This window comes from Phyllobates terribilis, unplaced genomic scaffold, assembly GCF_046119375.1.
Source record: "Phyllobates terribilis strain yellow unplaced genomic scaffold, ASM4611937v1 Scaffold_11__3_contigs__length_659146591, whole genome shotgun sequence".
NCBI classification, from domain to species: Eukaryota; Metazoa; Chordata; class Amphibia; order Anura; family Dendrobatidae; genus Phyllobates; species Phyllobates terribilis.
The window spans coordinates 451,709,587-451,732,334 of NW_027362771.1; the positions used below are offsets into that span (position 1 = coordinate 451,709,587).

Consider the following 22,748-nt stretch of genomic DNA (forward strand, 5'->3'; position numbering starts at 1 on the left):
GTCAGCCCTCTCTGGCTGAGCTCCTCTCTGAACTGAACTAACCGGACTGCACACCGATCTAAGATGGTGCCCACCTTATATACCTCCCTTCTGACACCCGAGCCCAGGTGACCAGCACCCAATGGGCTCCTACCTATACCCAGAGTCCCTCCCCTCTCTGCTCCTACACCACTGGGATATTCCTCCCCCCTCCCCACTCCAGCCAGGGACAGACGCTGTCGTACCTGCATATCTATCTGGTGGGAGTACCGTTGATCTGTCCCCCGGAAATGGGGTGTGTGTGGTGTATGCAGCTAACTGAGCCCTGTTCCACACTCCATCCTTACCCGGGAGTGGAATACCACACCTCTGGTTCGAGGTGCAATACTCCTGTAGCAGCCGAGCCCTCGGGGTGCTACATATGCAACATTAAAAATGTATCAAATACTCATCGTGGGAACATAGCCATAATCAACTCTAGGACTCTACATGGAGCCTTAGCTTAGTAGGTCCAAAAAAACCTGGAATGTTGCACAGGAGTGACCATTCCACCCAGGTTCTATAGTCACTCTCGGATGAGGTTGCACATAACTACCATCCACCAATCTACCTGCCTGCAGCTTACAAAATGTATACAATAAAATACATTTTTCAATGGAAGGTGATCATTTTATGTTCTCACCACTTTATGCTAATAGATAGCACTATAGTAGATCTAATTGAGTTGTTTCATTATAGGATGAATTCCGCAATGTAATACATAAAGAAAGAGTAACACACAGATTATATGCAAGAATATATCGAGGCTTTCTCCTTACTTTCCATTGATGACGCCATCTGGGTTCAGCATTGGAACAATCTTGAAAATGAACATTTCTCTGAGGATCTGTGCAATAGGGTCACTGCTGGTAAGAAATTCCAATGTTCCCTTCATCACCCAGCTGGCATTGCTCTCACCTGGGTGTACCCGAGCAGTAAGCACCATATACTGACGACTACCTGCAACAAGCACAATACACGAGTCATACAGACAATTACAATCTCCAATATGACTTTGGTTTTATAGTTCTCTTGAGACACTTAGATCAAAGCACATGAAATAAATGCCACACACACCACAAGCATGCTTCATTTTGAAGAAAATAAAATGTGACATGCAGTAGTAACACAAGCACATGAGACAGGAAATGATGTGCTCCAGAAGAATCCAGCAACTAGAGAGGTTAACACAGTCACAGGAGAAGGGGAGTGTTTTAGCAGACCCCCAGGGGGCTATAGGGATGTTGTTTACTATCTGGCTGGAGCCGAAGAGAAAGGTTGTGTGTGTGTTCTGTATCTCACAGAAGCGCCCCTGCAAGTGAAAAGGATTCAAGTCAGGAGTGAAGCTAAGCACAGGTCAGGTAGAGTCCCTGAACTAGCTGTGCAGAGTATTGACAGGCAGAAAGATAAGGACTGGAAGAAATGGTGTCACAGGGATCATTTCCCTCAGCAAACCCTCCCCTCCTCCATCTCACTGTGCTGTAAAGAATGCGGCGTTCATTAATGTGCCTTTGCATTAGAACTGTGCTGTCCTGTACTACTGGGAAGACTGTGAACTGCTGTGCTGCTAAGGAAACTGTACTGTTTGTCACTGGAGCCTGTTGCTCATAAGACTTAACTTGCACTGGCTGTGCGGCTTCTTATTAAATGCTACTCTTCTACCATTTATGAGGACTCTTGTGTCTGGTCAGCAAGTGAAACAACCCACGTGTCTGTGCCTGAGGGTTAATACCCCTGTGTGCCTGAGAGAAGCTGCAGCACATGGTCTATGGTCGCCCTGCGTAACAGTTCCCCCAGGATGCGAAAGAATTCGTGTAACCTGTCTCGACCCTATCTGAACTTAGCGGCGTGCGTGTAACAAAAAGCCTCAAGAAACACAAATAATTAGTAAAAGTGCCAGACAAAAATTATCGCTATCTGTAGTGCATTTGATTACTCTGTTTCAGTTAATATCTGGCTACAGTATTTTTTGCATACACCAGGAAGAACCAGACAAAAAGATGCATTTTTTCTAAAACTACTACAAATAAAATCACCCTAAGGGCGGTTTCGTCTATATATTTCTGGTACCGGAAAAAATGGTACCGGAGATATCCATGTCTGTGTGTCCGTGCGTGTCACACGTGTTTCAACCATGTGCCGCATCAGGATCACACGTACCAGCGCCTGGGAATCAATGTACAGTTTGCGATGTTCCCAAGCACGAGGTGCCAAACACTGCCCTTGCTCGCGCTGTGATCAGCAGGCACGAGCAAGAGACAATGTTGGTAGTAGTAGTGTCTGCTCCGGCAGTGTCGATGTGTAAAAATAAGAATAAAACACTAAAATCCTTATACTCAGCTTTCTGGAGATGTCCCCGGCTGTAATCCTCTGACCGCTGATGCAGAGGAGCCGGGGAGAATGAGCCGGCGACCGGGGCCCGGAGCTGCACTGAGCTCAGGAGTGGTGTCCTGTCACTAGGTGAGCTCTGCTCAGGTCAGAACTAGAGATGAGCGTTGTTCTACTCGAACTGTTCGCCAATCTCAAATTCGAGCTGTTTTGGGCGGTGTTCGAGCCGTTCGGCGAACACGAACAATTTGAGAAAAATTCGGCTGTTCGAGGTTATGTTCGATAACTGTTCGTGCACCAAAATCATAACTGGATTTTTTCTCAGTAATGATGAAAATTAATATTAATACGCAGTTTGAGTGTACAGCAGGGTGGGGGGAGGGGCAGGGGATGGATCTCTGCAGGAACAATGAAGATCTCCATTTTTTTTTTCTCTTTCCCGCATTTACAGTGGGGAGGTGCAATCTGTCAGCCTATCAGCAGCGCACACACGGAGCGAAGTCCTTTTTTTCACACAAGCAAGGGCATGTGTCATTGGCAGTGTATGTCACATGTCCTTGCCCTATAAGACCAAGCCATTTTCCCCGTCGCCACCATTTTCTCACTGCTGCAGCTGCGTGTTAGACGGCACCGCTGTTGCTGTGTGCGCTATACCTTGTTAATTTCAAGCCAATTTTCGCACAAATCTACAGATAGCTTGGGAGTAGGGAATAGTTGTGATTGCAGTCCTTTTAAGGACTAGGTTACAGCATTTTCTACGACTTTTATCAGGCAGGTCTGTGCTCTTAAATAGATAGATTGTGGGAGTAAAGACTAATTGTAATTGGAGTCCTTTTCAGGACTAGGTTACATCAGTTCCTATCAGTTTTTGCCAGGCAGGTCTGTGCCAGTGCTGTGCAAGTTTTTTTCACAGCATTTGGCTGAATCTAGCAAAGCTAATCCTTTTTGGCCTATTGCAGAGTGTGTTAGTCAGTGGAGTAGCCTATCTGTGTTGCAAGATATACCACCTGTGTATAGAATACCAATTTTTTTACTGCACCTAGTGAAGTAAAACCTTTTCGGCATAGCATCATTCTATTAGTCCATCTATACTGACCTCCATCAGGTTGCAAATTGAATATAATTTTTTTCTGCATCTAGCTCTGAAAAAATATTGGGCTTCTAGCTGTGTGTGGGACTTGTTGTATTAGTCCATCTATACTGACCTCCATCAGGTTGCAAACTGCATATATTTTTTTCTTCATCTACCTCTGAAAAAATATTGGGCTTCTAGCTGTGTGTGGGACTTGTTCTATTAATCCATCTATACAGACCTCCATCAGGTTGCAAACTGAATATATTTTTTCTGCATCTACCTCTGAAAAAATGTAAGCTTCTAGCTGTGTGTGGGACTTGTTGTATTAGTCCATCTATACTGACCTCCATCAGGTTGCAAACTGAATATATTTTTTTCTGCATCTACCTCTGAAAAAATATTGGGCTTCTAGCTGTGTGTGGGACTTGTTCTATTAATCCATCTATACAGACCTCCATCAGGTTGCAAACTGAATATATTTTTTTCTGCATCTACCTCTGAAAAAATATTGGGCTTCTAGCTGTGTGTGGGACTTGTTGTATTAGTCCATCTATACTGACCTCCATCAGGTTGCAACTAGAGATGAGCGTTGTTCTACTCGAACTGTTCGCCAATCTCAAATTCGAGCTGTTTTGGGCGGTGTTCGAGCCGTTCGGCGAACACGAACAATTTGAGAAAAATTCGGCTGTTCGAGGTTATGTTCGATAACTGTTCGTGCACCAAAATCATAACTGGATTTTTTCTCAGTAATGATGAAAATTAATGTTAATACGCAGTTTGAGTGTACAGCGGGGTGGGGGGAGGGGCAGGGGATGGATCTCTGCAGGAACAATGAAGATCTCCATTTTTTTTTCTCTTTCCCGCATTTGCAGTGGGGAGGTGCAATCTGTCAGCCTATCAGCAGCGCACACACGGAGCGAAGTGCTTTTTTTCACACAAGCAAGGGCATGTGTCATTGGCAGTGTATGTCACATGTCCTTGCCCTATAAGACCAAGCCATTTTCCCCGTCGCCACCATTTTCTCACTGCTGCAGCTGCGTGTTAGACGGCACCGCTGTTGCTGTGTGCGCTATACCTTGTTAATTTCAAGCCAATTTTCGCACAAATATACAGATAGCTTGGGAGTAGGGAATTATTGTGATTGCAGTCCTTATAAGGACTAGGTTACAGCATTTCCTACGACTTTTATCAGGGAGGTCTGTGCTCTTAAATAGATAGGTTGTGGGAGTAAAGACTAATTGTAATTGGAGTCCTTTTCAGGACTAGGTTACATGAGTTCCTATCAGTTTTTGCCAGGCAGGTCTGTGCCAGTGCTGTGCAAGTTTTTTTCACAGCATTTGGCTGAATCTAGCAAAGCTAATCCTTTTTGGCCTATTGCAGAGTGTGTTAGTCAGTGGAGTAGCCTATCTGTGTTGCAAGATATAACACCTGTGTATAGAATACCAATTTTTTTACTGCACCTAGTGAAGTAAAATCTTTTGGGCATAGCATCATTCTATTAGTCCATCTATACTGACCTCCATCAGGTTGCAAACTGAATATAATTTTTTTCTGCATCTAGCTCTGAAAAAATATTTGGCCTTCTAGCAGTGTGTGGGACTTGGTCTATTAGTCCATCTATACTGACCTCCATCAGGTTGCAAATTAAAAATAATTTTTTTCTTCATTTAGCTCTGAAAAAATATTTGGGCTTCTAGCAGTGTGTGGGACTTGTTCTATTAGTCCTTCTATACTGACCTCCAGCAGGTTGCAAATTGAATATAATTTTTTTCTGCATCTAGCTCTGAAAAAATAGTTGGGCTTCTAGCGGTGTGTGGGACTTGGTCTATTAGTCCATCTATACTGACCTCCATCAGGTTGCAAATTAAAAATAATTTTTTTCTGCATCTAGCTCTGAAAAAATATTTGGGCTTCTAGCAGTGTGTGGGACTTGGTCTATTAGTCCATCTATACTGACCTCCATCAGGTTGCAAATTAAAAATAATTTTTTTCTGCATCTAGCTCTGAAAAAATATTTGGGCTTCTAGCAGTGTGTGGGACTTGGTCTATTAGTCCATCTATACTGACCTCCATCAGGTTGCAAATTAAAAATAATTTTTTTCTGCATCTAGCTCTGAAAAAATATTTGGGCTTCTAGCAGTGTCTGGGACTTGGTCTATTAGTCCATCTATACTGACCTCCATCAGGTTGCAAATTAAAAATAATTTTTTTCTTCATTTAGCTCTGAAAAAATATTTGGGCTTCTAGCAGTGTGTGGGACTTGTTCTATTAGTCCTTCTATACTGACCTCCAGCAGGTTGCAAATTGAATATAATTTTTTTCTGCATCTAGCTCTGAAAAAATAGTTGGGCTTCTAGCGGTGTGTGGGACTTGGTCTATTAGTCCATCTATACTGACCTCCATCAGGTTGCAAATTAAAAATAATTTTTTTCTGCATCTAGCTCTGAAAAAATATTTGGGCTTCTAGCAGTGTGTGGGACTTGGTCTATTAGTCCATCTATACTGACCTCCATCAGGTTGCAAATTAAAAATAATTTTTATCTGCATCTACAGTACCTCTGAAAAAATATTTGGGCTTCTAGCAGTGTGTGGGACTATTTGTATTAGTCCATCTATACTGACCTCCATCAGGTTGCAAATTCAAAATAATTTTTTTCTGCATCTAACCCAGCCAATAGTTTTGGCCTAATACCACAGTTTGGCCACTCAGCTCTGCTCGGTTACCATCCATTGTTTTTTTGTGCAAACAACTCCAGAGTTGTGAATTAGTTAACCACCAAAATGAGTGGAAAAAGGCCTGCTGCTGGTGGAAAGGGGAATAGGCGTGTTGGGAAGGGGAAAAAAGGTTGTGTTCGTGGGGTAGGTGTTAAAGCAACAGTAACATCTGCAGAAGAAAGACCATCTTCCAGCCAAACTAAAATGTCTACTTCTTTTAGCGGACAATGTGATAAGATCCCTTTCTTACGGCCACGCCAATCGCTACAAATTCCAGATGAGGCACAAAAACAGCAGGTGCTTCAACGGATATCAAGTGCTCCTTTAAGTGGGCTCTCCTCCACATCAACTTCAACATCACAAATACTCCAGTCCTCAAAGGTGTCACCCAAATCGCACTTGCTTCCTCACAGCTCCCAAATCTCCAGCTGCCCGTCTGAGTATGAGGTAGAACAGATGGTTGAGTCTGCAGAGCTGTTTACTCATACTATAGCCTGGGAATCAGAGGTCGACTCCAGCGCTTCTGTGAATCCAGACGAGGAAATGATCTGCACTGTTGCCCAGAATCTTTATGAGTCGGATCCAGGACCAGACGCAGAAGGTTCTGACCATAATGTAGACCCTCATTCCCAAACTGTAACTCCTGTTGGTGGAGACAATGAGGAAGACGATGATAAGACTCAAATACCTGATTGGAGCGACAACTTTAGTTTTTTGTCAGGGCAGAAACAGGTTGGCTCTGAGGACGACGGGTGTGATAACGCACAGGGTGATGATGATGAGGTCGGAGATCCCACTTACTGTCAACCCACAGTCAGCCAAGAGATGAGGTCAGCAGAGGAGGTGGAGGAAGATGCTAGTGACGACGAGGTCAGGTTGCGCCTTCCTGGACAGAGACGTAGTACTGGAAGCACGTCAACAACTGCATCCTCAAACACAACTCTGCCTCTCACCACAAGTCGTGGTGGCTCTTCAGGTCGCATGGGTGCTAAGCCTTGCATAGCCTGGGCATATCTTCAGATCGATAAAGATGACCCAACTCGTGTTATCTGTAACATTTGTCAGCAAAAGCTAAGTAGAGGCCAAAAAATACATAGTTTGAGTACTTCATGCATGAACCGGCACATGGACATGAAGCATAAGTTGCAGTGGGAAGCTCAGTGTGCTACAATGCGGCCTAGCCGGCTGGGCCAATCACCGTCTGCCATATCTTGTGCATCCGCGGCCTCTTCATCCTCTGTGACTGGGGGGACAGCAGTCACACCTGTTTTGGGGCGCAGACCTGCCACCTCTTTACCCGCAACAGCCAGCGTGATTGGCAGGTCATCATTTTCTTTGGAGGTGGTAACACCAGCTGGTGTTGAGCGCTGTCCGACATCGATAGCACCACCTTTGGATCAAGGCAACCTAACATGTCTGCCTGCATCTTCCTCACAGACCGGCAGTTTGCCGGGGACACCCTTATCAACCCCGTCTAAGCACAATAGCCAGCCCTTGGTCCCTCAGATGTGGACAAGTAAAAGACCATTTCCTCCTAGCCATGAGAAAGCTAAGAGGTTGAATTTCACCATCTGCAAGCTCTTGGCTACAGAAATGCTGCCTTTCCGCCTGGTGGACACAGAGGATTTTCGAGACCTTATGTCCGTCGCAGTGCCCCAGTACCAGATGCCCAGTCGGCACTACTTCTCAAAGAAAGGTGTGCCTGCGCTCCACCAGCATGTCGCACACAACATCACCGCTTCTTTGAGAAACTCTGTGTGTGACAGGGTGCATTTCACCACAGACACTTGGACGAGTAGGCATGGACAGGGGCGTTACATGTCGCTGACTGGGCACTGGGTAACTATGGTGACAGCAGGACAAGGGGCTGCTGTCCAAGTCTTGCCGTCCCCACGAGTTGTGCGTCAATCCTCTTTATGTCAAAGTTCCTCCACTGCTTCTGCCTCCTCAACCTCCTCTCGGTCTTCCACCTGCACCCAAAGCCTGTCTGGTCATGCCACAAGCTTTCTAACTGCACAGAAGGGATCCTGCACACCTCCTTACTATGCTGGCAGTAGGGCTCAACGTCATCAGGCGGTTTTTACATTGAAATGTCTGGGAAATGTGAGTCACACAGCTGAGGAGTTGTGGTCAGCTCTGGAGAACCAATTTCATGAATGGTTGTCTCCACTGGACCTGAAACCAGGGAAGGCCGTGTGCGACAATGCTGCAAACCTGGGTGCGGTCCTTCGCCGGGGCAATGTCACACACGTGCCTTGTATGGCTCACGTGTTGAACCTGGTTGTCCAGCAATTTTTAGCCCACTATCCCAGACTAGATGGCCTTCTGCAGAGGGCACGGTCGCTGTGTGCTCACTTCCGCCGTTCGCATCCCGCAGCTCAGCGACTTACATCTCTACAGAAGTCGTTGGGCCTGCCACTTCACCGGCTAAAATGCGATGTGCCTACCCGGTGGAATTCAACTCTGCACATGTTGCAGCGACTGTGGCAGCACCGACAAGCCCTGGTGCAATACGTTCTGACGTATAGCCTGGGCCAACGAGATTCAGAGGTGGGGCAAATCACGCTGGAGGAGTGGTCTCAGATCAGGGACCTATGCACCCTTCTGCACAGTTTTGAAATGGCGACGAAGATGTTTAGTGCTGACGATGCCATTATCAGCATGACTATTCCGGTGATTTACATGCTGGAGCACATGTTAAACAGAATTCGGAGTCAGGTGGTGGCACAAGAGGAGGTGGAGGAAGTAGAGGAGGAGGAGTTGTATGCGGAAGGGCTAACATCTGCAAGGTCCAGACGGTCGGCAGCACCAAGGCGGCAGGCATGTGAGGGTGGGGGAGATGGTTTTACCAGGGCGCATGGTAGCAGCCAAACTAGTGAGGAAGGTGCAGGAGCCCAGGAAGAAGTGGAGGACGAACTGATGGAAGACTCATCAGATGAGGGAGACCTTGATCACATTTCTGTTGTGCGAGGTTGGGGGGAGAGGACAGAGGAAGGAAGCATGATTGTTACCTCGCCACCAACACAACAGGGACTTGGTGCTCCTGGATGCGCAACACACATGAGTGCCTTCTTGCTGCACTACCTGCAACATGACCCTCGAATTGTGAGAATTAGAAATAATCCTGACTACTGGGTTGCCACACTGTTAGATCCCCGGTACAAAAGTAAATTTGCAGAAATTATTCCTGCCATAGAAAGGGATGCACGCATGCAGGAGTATCAGCAGAGACTGTTGCAGAATCTTACATGTGCTTTTCCACAAAATACCAGTGGTGCATGTAGTGAATCTCACAGTTCCAACTTGCCAACCGTGGGACCGTCAAGTGTTCAGCACTCAAACCGTAACAGAACCACAGTATCTGCTGGTAACATCAATTTTGCGGAATCATTTCACCACTTTTTTAGCCCATCCTTTGCAAGGCCACAGGAGACAAGAAGTCTGAAACATAGTCAACGCCTAGAGACGATGGTACAGGAGTATCTCCAAGTAAACATTGAAGCCACGACTGTGTCACTGGACCCTTGCTCTTTTTGGGCTTCCAATCTGGATAAATGGCAGGAGCTAGCCACTTACGCCTTGGAGATCTTGTCATGCCCCGCAGCCAGCGTTCTGTCTGAACGTGTGTTCAGCGCTGCTGGTGGTGTGCTGACAGATAAGCGCACGCGGCTCTCCACTGATAATGTAGACAGACTCACGTTCATAAAGATGAACAAATCATGGATCCGAAACGACTTTTCTACCCCTGTGTCATCCTGGGGAGAGTAAAAGCTTGATGATTGGTTAAAATCACCCTACCAACCGTTTTAAGCTTTCAAATTACTAATCATGTTTATCTGTATCTTGATTGGAAAATAATTTGGGCTTTGTAGCAGTGTGCAGCACTGATCCTATTAGGCCATCTATACTAAAGCTTCACCAGATTTAAAATTAAAAATAATTTTTAGCTGCATCTAGCCCGGAAAATAATTTTGGGGCTCCGAGATGCGCAAGGCACATAAGTGCCTTCTTGCTGCACTACCTGCAGCATGACCCTCATATTGTCAGAATTCGAAGTAATCATGACTACTGGGTTGCCACACTCTTAGATCCCCCAAACTTTTCGATCAACCTTTTCATTTTAATAAAGACCAAAAAAATGGTCATTTTTGAAATTATAAGCATTAGCAGGTTGTTAGAAACTGAAATCAAACAGTTTTCAACTCAAAACTTTATTCTAGGTGATGTTACATTTTCACATAGGACCCCTTGTTCGAAAGGAGCTTCTGAACTCTCTCGTCCATTGAATTTGTCAGGTTTTGGATGGTTTCTGCTTCAATTGTTTTGCATGAGGACAGAATACCCTCCCAGAGCTGTTGCTTAGATGTGAACTGCCTCCCGCCATCATAGACACTCCTTTTAATGATGCACCAAAGGTTCTGAATGGGGTAGAGGTCAGGGGAGCATGGGGGTCACACCATAAGTTTGTCCCCTTTTATGCCCATATCAGCCAGAGATGCAGATGTTTTATGTGCAGCATGAGATGGTGCATTATCATGCAGAAAAATGATCTTGCTGTGAAATACACGGTTCTTCTTCTTGAACCATGGCAGGAAGTGCTGTTTGAGAAAATCCACATACATTATGGAGTTCATCTTTAGCGCCTTCAGGGATCCTAAAGGGGCCGACAATCTCTCCCCATGATTCCAGCCCAAAACATTACTCCACCTCCTCCTTGTTGGCGCTGTAGCCGTGTTTGCGTGGGGTGTCCATCAACCAGCCATCCTCCACTCCATCCATCTGGACCATCGAGCGCTGCACGGCACTCATCCGTGAACAAAACAGTTTTGAAATCAGTCTTCATGTAATGTTTGGCCCACTGGAGCCGTTTCTGCTTGTGTGAAGTGGATAGAGGAGGTCGACAGGATGGCGCAAGCACAGCTGCAAACCTCTGAAGGACCCTGCATCTTGTTGTTCGGGGGACGTTGGAGGCACAAGCAGCTTCAAAAACTTGTCTGCTGCTATGACAAGGCTTTTTTGCCGCTGCTCTTTCAACCTGACGTAATTGCCTGTAGGAAAGAGTCCTCAATTTGCCCTTATCAGCACGCACACGTGTGTACTGTGAATCAGCTACATACTTCTTGATTGCCAAGACACTTCATCCTGATCATCGCACAATGTTGATTGTAGTCATGCCTTGACCTAAACACTCCACAATTTGTTGCTTCTCAGCAGCCGACACATCCTTTTTCTTTCCCATTTTGGCAGAAAATGTAGGCTGCTTAATAATGTGAGAGAGCCTTCTTAAGTAGTCTTGCCTTTCATTGGACACACCTGCCAAACTAATTAGCACAGGTGTCTGCAATTGCTTACAGTGATATAAAGAGCCCTGACACACATCACCATCAATGAGTTTAACTGACAAACAAACAAATTCTTCCCTTATCACTCCTAAACACTTTTTGTATAATAATTTGGAACGCAGTGTACATGTGCTTTTCCACAAAACACCAGTGGTTCACGTAGTGAATCTTACAGTTCTAACTTGCCAACCGTGGTCTGTATGGAGTTGTTCAATAAAGGGCCCAAAATTAAGATAACATAGATGGGAAAGGTCTCTATGAATAGGAATTCCTAAGTATTTGATACCCTGTGAGGGCCAGGCAAAGGGAAAGTTGGACTGGATGGAATCCTATATGGATTTGGGGAGGGAGACATCGAGGGCCTCAGACTTCGCTGCATTGATTTTAAAATTTTACCATATAACAAAGTGATCTATTTCAGCCATAACAGCATGGATGGATATATGTGATTGAGTGATATATACTAGGACATCATCAGCAAATAGAGAGCACTTGTACTCGGTGCCTCCCACCTCAATCCACCTAATATTGGGGTTACGGCGAATTGATGAGAGCAGGTGCTCCGTCACTAGGATGTATAAGAGAGGGGACAGAGGACATCACTGCCTTGTCCCATTGGTGATTGTGAAAGGTGATGAAAATGTTCTGACGCACCCCCTGGGCCTTGGGACACCCGGAGCCGGACCCTTTTTGGTGGATGCTGGTGGTTGTAGTCTTCGTGGCGGCGACCCAGTTCCGTGGCTCAGGGCGGTCAAACCAGTGGCGGAACTATTTACGTGGTTTTCATGTTTAAATGTCCGACTACGCCACCCGTGGATTGCGGTCAGAGTGAACCGCCGCTACAGGGCAGACCACTGAGGCTGGTGTTGTGGGTGCAGCAGAGCGTAGCATAACTCCCCACGGGAGGAGTATAGCCTCAGGGCAGTGTATGCGGAGGATGGGGGTGATGGTGCAGGGCAGCAGCAGTAACGACACGGAGTCAGTGATGCAGTTCAGGGCCTTTACTCACAGATCTTATTATCCAGACCACGTCTGCAGGTAACGGCTGCCCACGTCGTACTGTGCTCACCAGGTGAGGGGCTCAGACAACTCCCAGATAACTTTGGAGCACTTCACAGGACCCCCTTTGTGTGTCCTTTGTCTGGCCTTTCTTACCAACACTTCTGTCCGGCTGCCTCGGGCCTCCTCTTGGTAAACTTGGCGCCAGTTTCCCTGACCCTATGTGGTGCCTTCCTAGCGGGTGTAGCGAGGGGCTGCGCCACATAAAATGTCAGAGCCTCCGGTTTCTAGCTGAGGGTCGTTTCCTGCCTCCACTAGTTCGGGGACCGGTCTCCCCCTTTGGCCTGACCCCTCCACGCAGGTGGATTCGGGCGTGCGGTGGCGACTCGCCCGTCCGCACCCCTGGGATCCCTTCATTCCTCGTTCCTGGAGCCTTCTCCGCTCCTCTTCCTTCCTTCTCCCTCTTCCAGGCCTGGGCCTCTGTTACTAGGCCCGCCTCCGGAGCAGAGCTCATGCAGAGCCCCTGCTCCCTGCCACTTCTGCTCAGACTTCTCTGCACTGAACTAAGATGGTGCCCACCTTTTATACTCCCTTCTCAATGCACCCAGGAACTGCTTCCTCCCTGCTCCTGCACTACAGGGTTCCCCTTCCTCAGTGTTCCCTCCCCCCACTCCAGCCAGGGACAGGGACTGTCGTGCCCATCTCAGGGGCATATTGGTCGCCCTGCCCCACGGCAATGTGGTGTAATGCATGCAGGTGTCGGGTCCTGATCCACACTCCATCCTTACCTGAGAGTGAGATATCACACCTCTGGGTGAGGTGCAATACGTCTGTAGCAACCGAGCCCTCAGGGTGCTACAGTTCCATTTATCTTCAGCCTAGGTGACGTATTGCGATACAGGGCCGTGATTTTGGCTATAAAAGGGTCCCCTAGACCCCTACCCCAAGCTTTTTAAGAGAATCATATATGGCGTGCCAGGAGACTCTATGGAATGCTTTCTCAGCATCCAACGAGAGTATCTAATTACAAATTTTTAACTGCATCTAGCCCAGGAAATACTTTGTGCCTAGTAGCAGTGTCTGCTAGTGAGCGGATTATCCCGGCTGTTAAGCAAGCTGCACCACCTGTAGTTTAGACACTTAATTTTTTCAAAGGAAATGCTTCGGGACCATGGGATACTTAGTGAAGAGCATCAGGAGGCACCCCAAGGCATAGGGGCTGGGACTGGCAGTAGGATGCCTTGCGGTGGACAGCCGAGCTCGATCCTTAGAAAAGCTTTTTAACTGCAGCAGCTTTAGTGGACGCTACTGGAGCTGGAATTACCGCGGCTGCTGGCATGAGACTTGCCCTCCAATAGATCCTTGTAAATGGATTTAAAGTGTATTCATTCAAATTAGAGAGACAATTTAAATTAAAAAGCTTAGAGCTGCCTCCACCACAGGGGGGCTCGCTCGACCCACCAGCGGACAGGCACCAGTATTGGGAGAGGGGGGCTGGCCGTCAGGGTTCACCGCGGCTCTGGCACAAACCCGGCGACACGGAGGTGGCACGGGCAGGAGCGGACTGGCCGTGTCGGCTTCTCACTTTTTGGATTTTAGAAGGGCATGACATGCCTATATCTGTGTCTCCCCCTCCTTTTACTCCTCCACCTCTTTTATTTTCGCATGACTATATGTACTTGTCACTTTTCCATGTGTTAGTTATGTCTTCTGAGCAGTTTGTCAGCTTTTGGACACCTTTGAAGGTGTTTTCTATGTGTTTCTATGTGTTTTTGTTTGCCTGCCATTGGTTTTAACGGTGTTCGAAGGTGTTCGACGAACAGTTCGACGAACAGTTCGGCGAACACATGGGTGTTCGACGAACCGAACCGAACTCGAACACTACGGGGGTGGCTCAACACTAGTTGCAAACTGAATATATTTTTTTCTGCATCTACCTCTGAAAAAATATTGGGCTTCTAGCTGTGTGTGGGACTTGTTCTATTAATCCATCTATACAGACCTCCATCAGGTTGCAAACAGAATATAATTTTTTTCTGCATCTAGCTCTGAAAAAATATTGGGCTTCTAGCTGTGTGTGGGACTTGTTGTATTAGTCCATCTATACTGACCTCCATCAGGTTGCAAACTGCATATATTTTTTTCTTCATCTACCTCTGAAAAAATATTGGGCTTCTAGCTGTGTGTGGGACTTGTTCTATTAATCCATCTATAAAGACCTCCATCAGGTTGCAAACTGAATATATTTTTTTCTGCATCTACCTCTGAAAAAATATTGGGCTTCTAGCTGTGTGTGGGACTTGTTCTATTAATCCATCTATACAGACCTCCATCAGGTTGCAAACTGAATATATTTTTTTCTGCATCTACCTCTGAAAAAATATTGGGCTTCTAGCTGTGTGTGGGACTTGTTGTATTAGTCCAACTATACTGACCTCCATCAGGTTGCAAACTGAATATATTTTTTTCTGCATCTACCTCTGAAAAAATATTGGGCTTCTAGCTGTGTGTGGGACTTGTTGTATTAGTCCATCTATACTGACCTCCATCAGGTTGCAAACTGAATATATTTTTTTCTGCATCTACCTCTGAAAAAATATTGGGCTTCTAGCTGTGTGTGGGACTTGTTCTATTAATCCATCTATACAGACCTCCATCAGGTTGCAAACTGAATATATTTTTTTCTGCATCTACCTCTGAAAAAATATTGGGCTTCTAGCTGTGTGTGGGACTTGTTGTATTAATCCATCTATACTGACCTCCATCAGGTTGCAGACTGAATATATTTTTTTCTGCATCTACCTCTGAAAAAATACTGGGCTTCTAGCTGTGTGTGGGACTTGTTGTATTAGTCCATCTATACTGACCTCCATCAGGTTGCAAACTGAATATATTTTTTTCTGCATCTACCTCTGAAAAAATATTGGGCTTCTAGCTGTGTGTGGGACTTGTTCTATTAATCCATCTATACAGACCTCCATCAGGTTGCAAACTGAACATATTTTTTTGTGCATCTACCTCTGAAAAAATATTGGGCTTCTAGCAGTGTGTGGGACTTTCTCTATTAGTCCATCTATACTGACCTCCATCAGGTTGCAAATTGAATATAATTTTTTTCTGCATCTAACCCAGCCAATAGTTTTGGCCTAATACCACAGTTTGGCCACTCAGCTCTGCTCGGTTCCCATCCATTGTTTTTTTGTGCAAACAACTCCAGAGTTGTTAATTAGTTAACCACCAAAATGAGTGGAAAAAGGACTGCTGCTGGTGGAAAGGGGAATAGGCGTGTTGGGAAGGGGAAAAAAGGTTGTGTCCGTGGGGTAGGTGTTAAAGCAACAGTAACATCTGCAGAAGAAAGACCATCTTCCAGCCAAACTAAAATGTCTACTTCTTTTAGCGGACAATGTGATAAGATCCCTTTCTTACGGCCACGCCAATCGCTACAAATTCCAGATGAGGCACAAAAACAGCAGGTGCTTCAACGGATATCAAGTGCTCCTTTAAGTGGGCTCTCCTCCACATCAACTTCAACATCACAAATACTCCAGTCCTCAAAGGTGTCACCCCAATCGCACTTGCTTCCTCACAGCTCCCAAATCTCCAGCTGCCCGTCTGAGTATGAGGTAGAACAGATGGTTGAGTCTGCAGAGCTGTTTACTCATACTATAGCCTGGGAATCAGAGGTCGACTCCAGCGCTTCTGTGAATCCAGACGAGGAAATGATCTGCACTGATGCCCAGAATCTTTATGAGTCGAATCCAGGACCAGACGCAGAAGGTGCTGACCATAATGTAGACCCTCATTCCCAAACTGTAACTCCTGTTGGTGGAGACAATGAGGAAGACGATGATAAGACTCAAATACCTGATTGGAGCGACAACTTTAGTTATTTGTCAGGGCAGGAACAGGTTGGCTCTGAGGACGACGGGTGTGATAACGCACAGGGTGATGATGATGAGGTTGGAGATCCCACTTACTGTCAACCCACAGTCAGCCAAGAGATGAGGTCAGCAGAGGAGGTGGAGGAAGATGCTAGTGACGACGATGTCAGGTTGCGCCTTCCTGGACAGAGACGTAGTACTGGAAGCACGTCAACAACTGCATCCTCAAACACAACTCTGCCTCTCACCACAAGTCGTGGTGGCTCTTCAGGTCGCATGGGTGCTAAGCCTTGCATAGCCTGGGCATTTTTTCAGATCGATAAAGATGACCCAACTCGTGTTATCTGTAACATTTGTCAGCAAAAGCTAAGTAGAGGCCAAAAAATACATAGTTTGAGTACTTCATGCATGAACCGGCACATGGACATGAAGCATAAGTTGCAGTGGGAAGCTCAGTGTGCTACGATGCGGCCTAGCCGGCCGGGCCAACCACCGTCTGCCATATCTTGTGCATCCGCGGCCTCTTCATCCTCTGTGACTGGGGGGACAGCAGTCACACCTGTTTTGGGGCGCAGACCTGCCACCTCTTTACCCGCAACAGCCAGCGTGATTGGCAGGTCATCATTTTCTTTGGAGGTGGTAACACCAGCTGGTGTTGAGCGCTGTCCGACATCGATAGCACCACCTTTAGATCAAGGCAACCTAACATGTCCGCCTGCATCTTCCTCACAGACCGGCAGTTTGCCGGGGACACCCTTATCAACCCCGTCTAAGCACAATAGCCAGCCCTCGGTCCCTCAGATGTGGACAAGTAAAAGATCATTTCCTCCTAGCCATGAGAAAGCTAAGAGGTTGAATTTCACCATCTGCAAGCTCTTGGCTACAGAAATGCTGCCTTTCCGCCTGGTGGACACAGAGGATTTTCGCGACCTTATGTCCGTCGCAGTGCCCCAGTACCAGATGCCCAGTCGGCACTACTTCTCAAAGAAAGGTGTGCCTGCGCTCCACCAGCATGGCGCACACAACATCACCGCTTCTTTGAGAAACTCTGTGTGTGACAGGGTGAATTTCACCACAGACACTTGGACGAGTAGGCAAGGACAGGGGCGTTACATGTCGCTGACTGGGCACTGGGTAACTATGGTGACAGCAGGACAAGGGGCTGCTGTCCAAGTCTTGCCGTCCCCACGAGTTGTGCGTCAATCCTCTTTATGTCAAAGTTCCTCCACTGCTTCTGCCTCCTCAACCTCCTCTCGGTCTTCCACCTGCACCCAAAGCCTGTCTGGTCATGCCACAAGCTTTCTAACTGCGCAGAAGGGATCCTGCACACCTCCTTACTATGCTGGCAGTAGGGCTCAACGTCATCAGGCGCTTTTTACATTGAAATGTCTGGGAAATGTGAGTCACACAGCTGAGGAGTTGTGGTCAGCTCTGGAGAACCAATTTCATGAATGGTTGTCTCCACTGGACCTGAAACCAGGGAAGGCCGTGTGCGACAATGCTGCAAACCTGGGTGCGGCCCTTCGCCGGGGCAATGTCACACACGTGCCTTGTATGGCTCACGTGTTGAACCTGGTTGTCCAGCAATTTTTAGCCCACTATCCCAGACTAGATGGCCTTCTGCAGAGGGCACGGTCGCTGTGTGCTCACTTCCGCCGTTCGCATCCCGCAGCTCAGCGACTTACATCTCTACAGAAGTCGTTGGGCCTGCCACTTCACCGGCTAAAATGCGATGTGCCTACCCGGTGGAATTCAACTCTGCACATGTTGCAGCGACTGTGGCAGCACCGACAAGCACTGGTGCAATACGTTCTGACGTATAGCCTGGGCCAACGAGATCCAGAGGTGGGGCAAATCACGCTGGAGGAGTGGTCTCAGATCAGGGACCTATGCACCCTTCTGCACAGTTTTGAAATGGCGACGAAGATGTTTAGTGCTGACGATGCCATTATCAGCATGACTATTCCGGTGATTTACATGCTGGAGCACATGTTAAACAGAATTCGGAGTCAGGTGGTGGCACAAGAGGAGGTGGAGGAAGTAGAGGAGGAGGAGTTGTATGCGGAAGGGCTAACATCTGCAAGGTCCAGACGGTCGGCAGCACCAAGGCGGCAGGCATGTGAGGGTGGGGGAGATGGTTTTACCAGGGCGCATGGTAGCAGCCAAACTAGTGAGGAAGGTGCAGGAGCCCAGGAAGAAGTGGAGGACGAACTGATGGAAGACTCATCAGATGAGGGAGACCTTGATCACATTTCTGTTGTGCGAGGTTGGGGGGAGAGGACAGAGGAAGGAAGCATGATTGTTACCTCGCCACCAACACAACAGGGACTTGGTGCTCCTGGATGCGCAACACACATGAGTGCCTTCTTGCTGCACTACCTGCAACATGACCCTCGAATTGTGAGAATTAGAAATAATCCTGACTACTGGGTTGCCACACTGTTAGATCCCCGGTACAAAAGTAAATTTGCAGAAATTATTCCTGCCATAGAAAGGGATGCACGCATGCAGGAGTATCAGCAGAGACTGTTGCAGAATCTTACATGTGCTTTTCCACAAAATACCAGTGGTGCACGTAGTGAATCTCACAGTTCCAACTTGCCAACCGTGGGACCGTCAAGTGTTCAGCACTCAAACCGTAACAGAACCACAGTATCTGCTGGTAACATCAATTTTGTGGAATCATTTCACCACTTTTTTAGCCCATCCTTTGCAAGGCCACAGGAGACAAGAAGTCTGACACATAGTCAACGCCTAGAGACGATGGTACAGGAGTATCTCCAAGTAAACATTGAAGCCACGACTGTGTCACTGGACCCTTGCTCTTTTTGGGCTTCCAATCTGGATAAATGGCCGGAGCTAGCCACTTACGCCTTGGAGATCTTGTCATGCCCCACAGCCAGCGTTCTGTCTGAACGTGTGTTCAGCGCTGCTGGTGGTGTGCTGACAGATAAGCGCACGCGGCTCTCCACTGATAATGTAGACAGACTCACGTTCATAAAGATGAACAAATCATGGATCCGAAATGACTTTTCTACCCCTGTGTCATCCTGGGGAGAGTAAAAGCTTGATGATTGGTTAAAATCACCCTACCAACCGTTTTAAGCTTTCAAATTACTAATCATGTTTATCTGTATCTTGGCTGGAAAATAATTTGGGCTTTGTAGCAATGTGCAGCACTGATTCTATTAGGCCATCTATAATAAGCTCCGCCAGATTTAAAATTACTAATCATGTTTATCTGTATCTTGACTGGAAAATAATTTGGGCTGCGTAGCAGTGTGCAGCACTGATCCTATTAGGCCATCTATACTAAAGCTTCACCAGATTTAAAATTAATAATAATTTTTAGCTGCATCTAGCCCGGAAAATAATTTTGGGGCTCCGAGATGCGCAAGACACATAAGTGCCTTCTTGCTGCACTACCTGCAGCATGACCCTCATATTGTCAGAATTCGAAGTAATCATGACTACTGGGTTGCCACACTCTTAGATCCCCCAAACTTTTCGATCAACCTTTTCATTTTAATAAAGACCAAAAAAATGGTCATTTTTGAAATTATAAGCATTAGCAGGTTGTTAGAAACTGAAATCAAACAGTTTTCAACTCAAAACTTTATTCTAGGTGATGTTACATTTTCACATAGGACCCCTTGTTCGAAAGGAGCTTCTGAACTCTCTCGTCTATTGAATTTGTCAGGTTTTGGATGGTTTCTGCTTCAATTGTTTTGCATGAGGACAGAATACCCTCCCAGAGCTGTTGCTTAGATGTGAACTGCCTCCCGCCATCATAGACACTCCTTTTAATGATGCTCCAAAGGTTCTGAATGGGGTAGAGGTCAGGGGAGCATGGGGGTCACACCATAAGTTTGTCCACTTTTATGCCCATATCAGCCAGAGATGCAGATGTTTTATGTGCAGCATGAGATGGTGCATTATCATGCAGAAAAATGATCTTGCTGTGAAATACACGGTTCTTCTTCTTGAACCATGGCAGGAAGTGCTGTTTGAGAAAATCCACATACATTATGGAGTTCATCTTTAGCGCCTTCAGGGATCCTAAAGGGGCCGACAATCTCTCTCCCCATGATTCCAGTCCAAAACATTACTCCACCTCCTCCTTGTTGGCGCTGTAGCCGTGTTTGCGTGGGGTGTCCATCAACCAGCCATCCTCCACTCCATCCATCTGGACCATCGAGCGCTGCACGGCACTCATCCGTGAACAAAACAGTTTTGAAATCAGTCTTCATGTAATGTTTGGCCCACTGGAGCCGTTTCTGCTTGTGTGAAGTGGATAGAGGAGGTCGACAGGATGGCGTATGCACAGCTGCAAACCTCTGAAGGACCCTGCATCTTGTTGTTCGGGGGACGTTGGAGGCACAAGCAGCTTCAAAAACTTGTCTGCTGCTATGACAAGGCTTTTTTGCCGCTGCTCTTTCAACCTGACGTAATTGCCTGTAGGAAAGAGTCCTCAATTTGCCCTTATCAGCACACACACGTGTGTACTGTGAATCAGCTACATACTTCTTGATTGCCAAGACACTTCATCCTGATCATCGCACAATGTTGATTGTAGTCATGCCTTGACCTAAACACTCCACAATTTGTTGCTTCTCAGCAGCCGACACATCCTTTTTCTTTCCCATTTTGGCAGAAAATGTAGGCTGCTTAATAATGTGAGACAGCCTTCTTAAGTAGTCTTGCCTTTCATTGGACACACCTGCCAAACTAATTAGCACAGGTGTCTGCAATTGCTTACAGTGATATAAAGAGCCCTGACACACATCACCATCAATGAGTTTAACTGACAAACAAACAAATTCTTCCCTTATCACTCCTAAACACTTTTTGAATAATAATTTGGAACACAGTGTACATGTGCTTTTCCACAAAACACCAGTGGTTCACGTAGTGAATCTTACAGTTCTAACTTGCCAACCGTGGTCTGTATGGAGTTGTTCAATAAAGGGCCCAAAATTAAGATAACATAGATGGGAGAGGTCTCTATGAATAGGAATTCCTAAGTATTTGATACCCCGTGAGGGCCAGGCAAAGGGAAAGTTGGACTGGATGGAATCCTATATGGATTTGGGGAGGGAGACATCGAGGGCCTCAGACTTCGCTGCATTGATTTTAAAATTTGACCATGTAACAAAGTGATCTATTTCAGCCATAACAGCATGGATGGATATATGTGATTGAGTGATATATACTAGGACATAATCAGCAAATAGAGAGCACTTGTACTCGGTGCCTCCCACCTCAATCCACCTAAAATTGGGGTTATGGCGAATTGATGAGAGCAGGTGCTCCGTCACTAGGATGTATAAGAGAGGGGACAGAGAACATCCCTGCCTTGTTCCATTGTTGATTGTGAAAGGTGATGAAAATGTTCTGACGCGCCCCCTGGGCCTTGGGACACCCGGAGCCGGACCCTTTTTGATGGATGCTGGTGGTTGTAGTCTCCGTGGCGGCAACCCGGTTCCGTGGCTCAGGGCGGTCAAACCAGTGGCGGAACTATTTATGTGGTTTTGATGTTTAAATGTCCGACTACGCCACCCGTGGATTGCGGTCAGAGTGAACCGCCGCTCCAGGGCAGACCGCTGAGGCTGGTGTTGTGGGTGCAGCAGAGCGTAGCATAACTCCCCACGGGAGGAGTATAGCCTCAGGGCAGTGTATGCGGAGGATGGGGGTGATGGTGCAGGGCAGCAGCAGTAATGACACGGAGTCAGTGATGCAGTCCAGGGCCTTTACTCACAGTTCTTATTATCTAGACCACGTCTGCAGGTAACGGCTGCCCACGTCGTACTGTGCTCACCAGGTGAGGGGCTCAGACAAATCCCAGATAACTTTGGAGTGCTTCACAGGACCCCCTTTGTGTGTCCTTTGTCTGGCCTTCCTTACCAACCCTTCTGTCCGGCTGCCTCGGGCCTCCTCTTGGTAAACTTGGCGCCAGTTTCCCTGACCCTATGTGGTGCCTTCCTAGCGGGTGCAGCGAGGGGCTGTGCCACATAAAATGTCACAGCCTCCTGTTTCTAGCTGAGGGTCGTTTCCTGCCTCCACTAGTTTCGGGGACCGGTCTTCCCCTTTGGCCTGACCCCTCCACGCAGGTGGATTCGGGCGTGCGGTGGCGACTCGCCCGTCCGCACCCCTGAGATCCCTTCGTTCCTCGTTCCTGGAGCCTTCTCCGCTCCTCTTCCTTCCTTCTCCCTCTTCCAGGCCTGGGCCTCTGTTACTAGGCCCGCCTCCGGAGCAGAGCTCATGCAGAGCCCCTGCTCCCTGCCACTTCTGCTCAGACTTCTCTGCACTGAACTAAGATGGTGCCCACCTTTTATACTCCCTTCTCAATGCACCCAGGAACTGCTTCCTCCCTGCTCCTGCACTACAGGG

At 47.1% G+C, this 22,748-nt stretch overlaps 1 protein-coding gene across 2 annotated transcripts in view; it reads right to left on the reverse strand.

Moving 5' to 3' along the window:
• AGBL1 (AGBL carboxypeptidase 1) overlaps positions 1–22,748 on the reverse strand; it is a 1,577,225-nt gene that overhangs the window by 923,440 nt on the left and 631,037 nt on the right. For both annotated transcript variants that reach the window (XM_073653286.1, XM_073653285.1), the window contains exon 18: positions 798–978. In XM_073653286.1, coding sequence (XP_073509387.1) covers positions 798–978 — 181 coding nt within the window. The remainder of the gene's footprint in view (positions 1–797; positions 979–22,748) is intronic.